The 11,392-nt window shown below is 40.4% G+C and overlaps 1 protein-coding gene across 1 annotated transcript in view; it reads right to left on the bottom strand.

Moving 5' to 3' along the window:
* Positions 1-224: 224 nt before the first annotated feature.
* Positions 225-11,392, bottom strand: part of ENPP6 (ectonucleotide pyrophosphatase/phosphodiesterase 6) — a 34,384-nt gene continuing 23,216 nt past the window's right edge. The window contains exons 4-8 of the mRNA XM_060246458.1: positions 8,630-8,771; positions 6,023-6,202; positions 4,700-4,837; positions 2,412-2,535; positions 225-1,045 (exon numbers count right to left, since the gene is read on the bottom strand). Coding sequence (XP_060102441.1) covers positions 840-1,045; positions 2,412-2,535; positions 4,700-4,837; positions 6,023-6,202; positions 8,630-8,771 — 790 coding nt within the window. The 3' untranslated portion in view covers positions 225-839. The remainder of the gene's footprint in view (positions 1,046-2,411; positions 2,536-4,699; positions 4,838-6,022; positions 6,203-8,629; positions 8,772-11,392) is intronic.

Genomic DNA, 11,392 nt, shown 5'->3' with positions numbered 1-11,392 from the left:
AAGCTAAACCAAGAACAGCTTTTTAAACTTGCTAAATGGGATCTAAATCAGAGGGATTTTGTTCCTCCTCCTCCCACCATTGGAAATATTTTCAAAACTAATTCAAATCATACAGCCTAAAATATTTACTGTAAGAGAGCTGGAAGGAATGGTAAACAGAAATGATTTGTGAAACTGAGAGGGAGGCAGCCAGTATGCCAGGATATGTCATGAAAACCAGAATCTAGATCCTAAAATATATTTATTTAAAAGTGAATCTCAAGTTCAGGTAAAATTAGTGGGACTTTCTGCTGTGTAGGGATGAAGTGTCATCGCTCTGAGAGGAACAGCCAGGGAAGGCCATGGCCAAATAAAAACTGAATAGTGATGTTAAGGGGAACTTGGGAAAGGGGAGTGGTTGCATAGCAACCACATGGCAGTCTCCCAAGATTATCACTGTATGTAAGGCCAGAAAGGCTGCTGGAGGAGGAAGCAGAAAGAATGCCTAATTCTGAAATTGATTTGGTTGTGTTGTGATGATGGCTTTTGAGCTTCAGCTGGGCCCTGAGGAGATTGCTGGCGGAACAGAGGACAAGTAAAAGTGAAAGTGGTTCTCCTTTTTTTGCTGTCTTTTGTAAGGCACAAGCACCTTCCTCAAATGAAGCATGCTTCAAAGTTTTGCTTCTTACACTCCAGACAAAACCTGGAGACAGGCTTGTTGTTTTTAAAGAGATGAATGTACATAGTTTTCTCTAGACAGCATTCCATTAATGCTGCTATTCAAATGATTAAATGGAGCGGGGGTGGGGGGACTGGATACACTGGCTGACATTGTATTGGGACCAGAGTAACAAGATGTGTTATACAAACAACACAAACAGAACTAGTGCCAGTGCAGAGCTGCTCCATTGGAATAACTGTGCCAAACTGGCATTATTTTTTAACATGCACTCCACTCTGGACCAGGATCCATTGTTTGGCAGTGGCTGTACTCCTGTGACTTTGCACATAACATTATAAACATCCACTGCTCTGATTGGTGCTGCTCTGAAGTTAGACTTGAAATCTGGAGAGAAAAAATGACAATGAGGCATTTTAGATGGCTGTAGTCACAGGCAGTCTTGCAATCTAAATGAACATCACTGTCCTGGGTTTGAAATATTGCCTAACTTCTGCAGGAGGTCAGGTATCTAGTGAGAAAGCGAGAAATAAATGCAAGATTTCAAGTATTTATCTTGGTGTGGCACAGTATGCCATCCTGTGTGTGTAGCTGGTTCAAGTGTTCCCTGTCGCATGGAGCCCTGACCATGTGGAAGAGGTTACAAGTGGCCAATCAGCTCCTTCAGTGAGTCTATCCTGTGTTGGAGCATCCCAGGATCCACATGAACAGGGTAAAAAGGTAACGGTAGTCCCCTGTGCAAGCACCAGTCATTTCCGACTCTGGGGTGATGTTGTTTTCACAACGTTTTCACGGAAGACTTTTTAAATGGGGTGGTTTGCCATTGCCTTCCCCAGTCATCTACACTTTTAGATCTTCCCATACCCAAAATCTGATTTGGTTTTGCAGACCTTGACAAGAGCTGCATCCACACATTGATGGAGATCATCACACAGTCATTTGAGCTAATTTAAAAGCTCAAATGATGCAAGATTCACACTTTTCTCATTCCAACAATTCCTGAGACTTGGTCTGTTGGAAGCAAAATTAAACAGGAATCTTGTGATGCATTACATACTACTTCCATGGACTAGAGTAAAATCTGATGCATGTGAAGTCTTGCCCAATAAGAACCCACTACATGCATCTGATAAAGTAGGGTCAAGTCCACAAAAAGTTATGCTAGACTTTAAAAGCTTGTCAGTTTTTATGGTGCCACAAGCCTCTTCTTTGCTTTTACACTCTCCCCTCTCCAACAAGTCATGGGTGCATTTGAGGAAGAGATATATTAGCTATGCAACCTCATGTGGATCATAATGGAAGGTTTCTAGACATTATAACAAGATAGCTGGTCATGTGCTGGTAAAGTAAATTGAAGGTCATTTTACCAAGAAATTGAAAAAAGATATGGTAGTTAGAAGTACAATAACTCTGCCTGCTTCCTTTATTCTAATGGACAGTCTGACCCCCAAGTCTCTGTGATTAATGACATTACCTACAAGCAATTAACAGAGCAGAAAGGGTTGGATCCAACCAGTTTTTCTGTTTATGGAAAAGAAAGACTAAATCTCCTCTGAGAACCCAAAAGGGCTATGTAGGTGATCACAGGACCTACCTGGACAAAAATCATGGGGGACAACAGGGTTTGGATAATTGGGTAAGATTGTGTAAAAAGAAAACTGATTGGGTTCAACCCAAAATTCTGTGCAGCTGTTTTAGGACAGAAGGTGGCAGCATTTTTTTCATATGATGCTTATTTCTCCATTTGGCCTACCTGGGCCATATGCAAGGAAGAAACCTCTCATATTCATGAGCTCATTGTCATAGCCATGCCATCCGTTCTGCCAGGCCTCTCTTCTCCCAGTGCCATTCTCCCAAAATGGAAGGGGTTCTCTGCTCTGTGTGAGAAAGACATTTGTTCAATGTGACTTACACACCTGAGGCTGCAGTCTTAAACACAGCTACCTAGCAAAAAGTATTGTTACTTCCAAGAAAAAGAGATTATTAGTATGAATGGATTTCCAAGAAGGAAAAGTGAAATAAACAACTATTTAAAATGTAATTGCTATCTGAAACCACACCTGAAGGTATCTAGATACTCAGTTTCATCTAAGAATCTCTAGAGATACCACTTTCTGCTCAGTCGTCCAATATTCCAAGAAATGGAATATTGGAAACTAGTCTACAGGTATTGGCATCAGAGACATCTACAGAAGATTTTTTTTTCAGAAGCAGGTTTTTAATACCCTGCTTTTCTCTACTTTATTTAAGGAGTCTCAAAGCAGGTTACCATCACATACCCTTCCTTTCCCCACAACAGGCACCTTGTGAAGTAGGTGGGGCTGAGAGAACTCTGAGAGAAGTGTAATTGGCCCACAGCCCTCCAGCAGGCTTCATGGTGGAGGAGGAGTGGAGAATCAAACCCAGTCCTCCAGATTAGAGTCTGCCACTCCTAACTGCAACACCACACTGGCTCTCAGGAGAGGCCATATTATAGTTGCCTTAACTAGAGCTGGAACGACCCCCCTGTCCCTCTTCCATTGCATTTTATATCTTGGTTGACTAACCTCCATGTGGGGCCTGGAGACCATCTAGAATTGCATCTAATCTCCAGACTACAGAGAAAAATACAGTTGGATCAGTTCATGTATAGTCAAAGAGCAATAGTACTCATGATAGCCTGTTTTAACTAATATATGTTCCTGCTGACCTAGTTCCCCCTTTCTGCTTTATGTTAATCTAAATATCCTAGGCAAAATTTCCCTTTTACTTTCTCTCATATTAAAATATTTACTATATTTGAACACATGTACATGGAATGCTAGTTGCTGAGGTATGCTGGCCTGAGAAGAGGGCATTCCATTCCTTGCTTTTTGGCACACAAACAAGCTGAGCCAACAGCAACATCTAGAATTGTTGAAAGGCTTGAGTTATGTCATGCTGGCTCTAGAGGGAGCTTGCAAATTAGGTAAGAACTGGCAGTCGGTGAGTTGCTGTAGACGCTGCCTAATAGTGTACAGACCACTGACAGTTCTGCTTCCTGGAATTACATTAAACAACACAATGGCACAAAGGGGCTCTGCAGCAGGCAGAGGGAGTCCATTTTCTCATTTTCTTGTTCTGAGTGCCATCAGCAAAAATAGCTGGAGACAGGGGAACACATTTAATTTGTCAGCTAGAATCGTTCAATTATCTGGTACATCTGCTGACTATTAGCTACAAAAAATGCATGGATACTCAAGGGCTCTAAAGGTTTTTTTTCCCAAGATTAAAAAGAATTACTACGGTGCTGACAGTTTCTAGGCTTGGTTTCTAGTCATAAATAAAAGCAGAAGGAAAAAATCAAAAGAGAGTCCAGAATCTTTGTGTGTGTGTGTGTTACTTTTTGAAATTTTTTGAAACTGTCAACTGAGAGGGCATCACTCTCCAGTTTGCCATTAGTAACTCATGTACCTGTCAGCATGACTCAAAGAAAGGAGAACTGGAATATCCCCTGTCAGCAGAGACAATGGCTTTACACAGAATTTCACAGCACCTGGATGTAGTACCAACCCTGCTCTGCTTCTGAGCCCTGATGAGATCGAGCTATACCATGCCACTTTCCTGAGCAGAGTGAGCTAAAATGACTGATTTTAATGGACTTAGAAGGTTCTGCTTAGGACAGCAGTGTAAATCAAGTAGCTATGAACAGGTTGCCTTCAAATATCTCAAAAGGCACAGCTCATATTTTCAGCACTTAATGAATCAGAGTTGCAGTTGCACTGGTATACTATAGCAGTTTTAGAGAGTGATATATCCTTACTGTGATGCATTTGCCACCAAAGGTGGTGAATAGCAGCTAGGAAATCATTTAAGCTAATTTAGATCAGTCCATGTATTGTGACCAAGAGGTCATCAGCCGTGATCACCAGTTCTCCAGTGGCTCATAAACTTCCTGGTGTCTTCTTTTGTTTTGCTTCTGTCACCAACTCATCATTGCAAAAACAGTGGCACTGTGATGTATCAGGCCACAGTGCTGGCTGTGTTCTGTCTAATAGGTCACAAGTTCACATAGGGGATTACCTCCACTATGAACCATCCTTCTTCAGCCACAAGTGTCAAAGGTGAGACAAATTTCCCCCTTTTATAGTGGAACCTGTCAGGAATATCTTCCTTCCTGTAAACTGTCATGTGTGGCACATGTTTCAGCAAGTTATAGACCTGCAAATAGATTAAAGTCATGACATTTGAGCACATATTTGCTATATGGCAGCATGCATTATTACACTGAATGCAAAGCATTGCTATAAGAGAGGCTGCCATTTTTAAGTAACGTGAATTTAACCTTTATGGGAAAACTCTTCAAAGATTTTCTTACAAAAGTTGCCTCTGCTCTACATTGTCCTGCTGTAAACAATAGTGGATATTACTTGGACTTCTGCCAATCTTGTTTTGTTTTTCCTGCTGCAAGCTTATCCAGAAAAATGGTATGTTTGAGAAGTACAAGTATTTCAGTTATGCAAACTCTGAACTGTTATCTGGAAGATAATAGAAATCCGGTGCAGATAGTGGAGCCCTGGTATGCTCCCAGTGATTCTCTCCCAGGAGGAGGTCAGCAGTACTGCCCTAAGCCACAGCTGCAACTTCTAAGCCCACTGACTTCAATGGACTTAGAAGGATGTAACTCTTCTTAAGATGGCACTGCAAGGATTGTATTGTAAGGCTGCCAGATGGCCCTTAAAAGCAGACCACTGTAGATTGTGGTGCAGTAGAATAGCCTTGGAATTATGGAGGTATGTTCTGAGTCACTATTAGATTTTATGGCTTTCCCAATTTAAGTTACTGCCATGTCAGCAGACAGGGCCAGCCCGCCAATAGTATATGTAGGTATAGGGTTGCCTACCCCACCTGTGAAGGCAGAAGTCCCCTGCCACCAGGCCCTGAACGCTGCTGCCAATCAGCTGGCCAGTGAGAGGATTTACCAGGAGAGAGAGGGAGGCCTAGGCTACACCATCAGTGATATTGTGATATCGCTTCCTGTGAGGGCCGGAAGTGACATCATTACATTGGTGATGTTATGGCCATGCTCTGGTATTTGAGCAAAAACTCTGTAGTCAAAATTGCTTCTAAATTAGATTTTTTTTTGCCCAAATACCAGAGCATTGTCACAACATTACCAATATGATGACATCACATCCGGTGCAAGCTGGAAGTGATGTAGACATGTCACCAATGACGTCACCTGGGCCTTCCTCCTGTTCCTGGTAAATCCTACCCTATCGCCCACTGGTCAACAGGAGGGACTTGGCAACCCTATGTAAGTATGTAAGTAACTACAGCAAAGCAAAAACTAAATGATTGCCACAAGAACATTCATGAAAGATAAAAGGTGACTTTTTTCCTTGCCTGAAGCTCCTTGTCTTTGGCTGGCCACAGGCTTACAACAGGGCCACGGTCCTTTACTTGTATAATGTCACTCATGTTGATACAGTTTCTCAGCTCAATCAATTTTTCCATCCAGGAAATGTCAGTCATCCCATGATCAGAGAAAAGAATGACATTCAGGTTGTTCTGCAGGCCCTTATCCTGTCAAGATAGTGAACTCAGTGGATTACAGTTTGAAAAGTACACAGTGCAGTTCCCCATGTTTATTTTGGTAATCAGATATACCCCACCTGCAATGCACCTTTTCTCAATCTCAGTACTAAAGAGGCTATTTTTAAGAATGTGCCTGTCAGCATCACTCAGTTTAGGCCTTGATTCAGATAAAGTCACATTTAAGCAGAAATAAATGAAATTGAACACGTATCTTGCAATGGGGAGTAGTTTGCCAGCCAAGTGCTGGCAACCACTGGGAATATTTAGGGGACAGAGATCTGGGCAGCAAAGCTGTATGATATCATGACATCATGTCTGGCTGAGAATCTGGAAGTGATCAGGGCTGCCAAAGAGCCACCACACCCCCCAAACAAATATAGCTAAACAAATCACTTCAGCTTTCTGTTACTGTGAACAGAATAACAACTGTAACCTGAGAATAAGCTCCACTGAATTGAAACATCAGCCTCTCTCAAATAGTACTAAACTGCAAAAAAGGCTTTTGAAATATGTCTACTAACATGAAACAAACTAGCAAAGGCAGATTACAGGATGCTTAATAGGGGAAGGAAAATTGGGGTAATGTGAGAAGCCAGTTACAGTTAAAAGTGATTGTAGTGATTGTAGTCCCTGCTCTCTTTTCCCTTTTCATTCTATTCTATCCCCTCCTTTTCTGCTGCTAGCTCCTTGAAGAGGAAAAAAGGAAGCAGGAAAGCAATGTCAGATTGGGCAGCTGAAATTATCCTGGAAATAATTTCTAGAGTCACTTGAGCTCCTGATCAGGTTGAAGGTACAGAATCTTAGTAGATCAAAGGGTACAGAATTGACCAGATCTTCTGGGAGATATTCTAAGCAGATATCTTAAGTTAGAAGTAAGTTCCATTTTACTCAGGGGGGCTTAGCCCCAGTTTTCTGTTTCCCTTGTATATGAATTTTTAAAAATGTAGCATATAATATGAATTAATTATAAGGTATCATAGCTCCACAGCATGCATTTTAATGGAAATTACAACTGCTTTTCTTCCTTACCAGCAAACATTTTTTTCTCTGTGGGTATCAATACGTGCAGACTGAGCATTTATTTATTAGAATTCACTTCATGCATCTGATGAAATAGATTCTAACAACGGAAGTGGCAGTACAATACATGTTGAGATTTGGGTTTGGTTTTGCCACAACAGACTGCCATGGCTACCCCTCTAGAATTTGTCTTTTTTAGTTACTCAATTTAAGAAAAGATCTCACTAGGACTTAGCCTAAGAATTTGTTTTCAGCAGAGACTGTTATGGAAGAAACTTTCTTCTGGGCATGCACAGAATGTCTTTCCCTCAACAACAATTACAAAACTCTGGGGTCTGCCTTCTTCCCACATCCATTAATAATTCTGTAGCATACTTAAAAATGCAGAGAAAGCATCAAGATCACTATGTCCTGTTTCCTATGCTAACCATTCAGAAGCTTCTGGGAATCCCACTAGCAGGAAATAATGGTAACAGCCACCCCAATTTTTACAGGTGCTGTAAAAATGAGGGAAACCACCGGCACATAAAAGGCTAAAGATTTACCTTTAGAACACAGTGGTTATTTCCCCACTCCCTTTTAGATGATTATTTAGATGGTTATTTCCCCACTTATTTACTAACCTCATAAAAGTGCTTGTTGCTATTAACTACAAGTCATTAAAGTGTTATGGCAGTGATAGTACCAAATTGCCTTGAGCATTTGATTTAAATCTTATTTCTGGGCATGATACTAATTCATATTGACATTAGTTTATTTAATTGGAAAAAAGTGTTAGGTGCTGCCAAGCCACAGAAGTGACAGGCACATGGCTATGAGGGTTCCAGTTGAAAATTACTTCATTCTCTGAGAAATATTTGTTGTTTTGATCATCATGAAAAGACGTACTATGTACTGAGATGAAAAGTTTTTTGGGATGGCTTATACAGGTTGAAAGCAGATTAAGGCAAAAATAATATTAAAAGAAACTAATCTTAGAAACTAAAACAAGATTAGTAGAACAAACATTTACAAAACAGTACAAAACCAGCTTTAACAGCAAAATGAAATAGAAGGCAGTTTCTGAAAGTTTATATGCTAGTAAGGACCTGGTCAAATAAAAAGATTTTTACCTGACACCTAAAACTCAAGAGTAGGTGCCAAGGAAATGCACACAACAGTGGAGTTTTGTAAATGAGGCACCTCAACAAAAAACGGTCTTTCTAGTATATTATCTTATATGCTCCATTTCCAAGGTGTCATTCAGATGTCCTTCTCAAGCAACTACCCAAGGTAACTGGAGGAATCAGGGACTAAACCTGGTACTTAAGCAGTTTAGGGTCTCTCAAGCCAAGTGTCTTCAATATGTGTATATCATGGGGGGAAAGGACAGCTTAGTTTCTGAGTAATACTGACCTTGATAAACTTAGTCATATTGAGCAGTACATTGTCCACAGCTTTTAAAGCATTCTTCCTCTGAACAGACAAAGGCCCATAATGATGACCTTCTACATCGATCCTTTCATAATACACTGCTGCCATATCTGCTGTGCCTCTCCTGAAGTGGAAACACAACAGAATGCTTAGGTAAGAAACAAGTGACCTACTGTTTTAGCATTTTCCCCCCAGGCATGGCATTCAAATTGGGATTTTTAATCCATTTTGCAGATGGAGAAAGTATAGTGTTGCAGATGACTCTGGCCAGGCCTGATTCTGGTATAGGCTTTAGGTAGGAGACTCATAGCCTTTTTGATGGCCCTCCCTTTTTTGGCTGTGGAAAAGCTAATAGTTGGAGCCAACTATACATCCCATTATGTCCCAGCATTTCAAGTTTTTCTGACAAAAATGCTTGCTTGGACCTTCCATTCTGGATGGAAGTTTCACTCTGGGCGTTTTCGCACTCACCTTAATCAGCAGCGACCCCCTCTTCACCACGCAGGATCTGCGCGGATTTCGCACTAATTGCCGCGGAACACCCGGAAGAGCCGGAAAGTCCCGGCGCTTTTGCGGCGCAAACGGAAACCGCCAAAAACCAGTTTCCGTTTGCGCCGCAAAAGCGCCGGGACTTTCCGGCTCTTCCGGGTGCTCCACGGCAATTAGTGCGAAATCCGCGCAGATCCTGCGCGGTGAAGAGGGGCATCGCTGCTGATTAAGGTGAGTGCGAAAACGCCCAGAGTGAAACTTCCAGTTAAGACCATGTTCTTCATTATTTCTGGATCTTTTTAAATTTTTGTCTTCCCTTGGTGAATTTGCACCATTCTACCCACTGCATCATTCACCTAAATAATAAAGTTAATAATTCTATCCTTGGTCAAAACCCTAGATAGCCCTTCCTAATCCTGCCAAAGAGCCACCTTGAGCATCTCTAAAAGCAGCTAAAGGTGTTAATGCCTTTGGTTGTCTTGGTTATTTATTTAAATAAGTTATAATTTACTTTTTAGAAAATCTCCCAACATGGTTTACAGTAAAATAAAAAAAAGTGTAACAAATGACAAATCATAAAACCAGTAACATATAATGAATTAAAATCAATGTAATCTGTAAAAGATGGTCCAAAACCAGTAACAAAAATTACTGATGTAACAAACACGAATTTGAGCAGACTTCGGTGGATGGTGGAAGACAGGAGGGCCTGGCGTGACTTTGTCCATGGGGTCGCAAAGAGTTGGACTTGACCGTGCGACTGAACAACAACAAAATTGAAAAGGGATAGGAGTTCCAAATGTTAGTCCAGCTACTGAGAAAGTCTTGCCATAAGTCCTGCCCACAAAATTTCTGAGGGTAGAAAAACATGGAGCATAGTCTCTCCAGCTGTCCCAAGAGTGTAGGTAGATTTCTAATAGAGGAAGTAGTTCTTCAAATACCTCTATCTCAAACCATCTTTGACTTTAAAGTCAAAACTATGACTCTAAATTGAACCTGAAATTGAAAGGAGTTGCATCGAGACTGGCATTGTTTCTTTATTTACTTAATCAATTTATTAAAACATTAAAAAAATGCTAAAACAGTAGGTTTTTTGCAAGCATAGGCAAATAATTATGAAATCTCATGCAGCGTTTGTGATTCAGCACAATCTGATCCTTGAAATAACATTTTTAATGTTTTAATATTCTACCCTTCTCCCTGATGGGGACCCAATGTAATTTACATAATTCTTCTTTCCTCAGTTTTATCCAATATGTCATAATTTGTTAAAAGCAATTAATCCTCATCTACAAATAAGAAATCTCATTGGGAACAAAATGAAGTTTCTGGGAAGTTTTCAAAAGCATGCACACATATAGCACATTACAGTAGTCCAGTCTAGAATTCAACAGTGCATTTGTAACTGTAGCCAGATCAAAGCTCTCTGGGGATACCAACAGTTTGTATTATCAGCCTAAGTGGATAGAAGGTATTCCTAAGTATTTAAACCTCCAATGGCAATCTAAGATCAAGTAGAATGCCCAAATCAGAATCTAGCCCTTCAAGGGGAATACAACTCCATCCTGCACAGGCTGAATCCATAGGACATCCAATAACCAAGGAGATTTGTCAAGGCATAAAGGGTAACAATGTTACGAATAGATTCAGGTGGGAAGCCGTGTTGGTCAGAAGCAGCAGAACAAAGTTAACCATCTGTGCTGAATACTGAATAGCCTTTTCTGAAGAAGTAAATAAAGATGCACTTATTAACTATCATTATTTGGCACATCACAATGATAGCAACCCTGCAAAAAATTTTTTTTGCAAGTATAGGCAAATAATTATGAAATCTCATGCAGCGTTTGTGATTCAGCACAATCTGATCCTTGAAATAACATTTTTAATGCTCTGGTGAATGTGAACATTAAGCCAGATTTCTGCCCTTATCCAAAAATCTGTCGGGGCTTTCAAAAAGGTATTATATTACTATATAATATATATATATAATACATATATGTATTTCCCTTTTATGCAAAAATAACATGAACAGTTCCATAAAGTCTCATTGAACGGCATCAAGGTATTCCAAATGTTAAACTGGACCAAGTGAAACTCTTTTAACCAATGTATGAAGCCTGAGCAGTGGAGAATTAAGAGGATTTTCAAGATTTGGGGGGGGAGGAACACTAAGAATTGTATTACAATTGTACTGCTGTACAGCAGAGACCTATAACATCTGGCTTGGATCCTGGAGAAAACCTTTATTGATGGATG

This window comes from Heteronotia binoei, chromosome 9 (genome assembly GCF_032191835.1).
Source record: "Heteronotia binoei isolate CCM8104 ecotype False Entrance Well chromosome 9, APGP_CSIRO_Hbin_v1, whole genome shotgun sequence".
NCBI classification, from domain to species: domain Eukaryota; kingdom Metazoa; phylum Chordata; class Lepidosauria; order Squamata; family Gekkonidae; genus Heteronotia; species Heteronotia binoei.
This window is presented reverse-complemented; position numbering and strand designations above follow the sequence as displayed.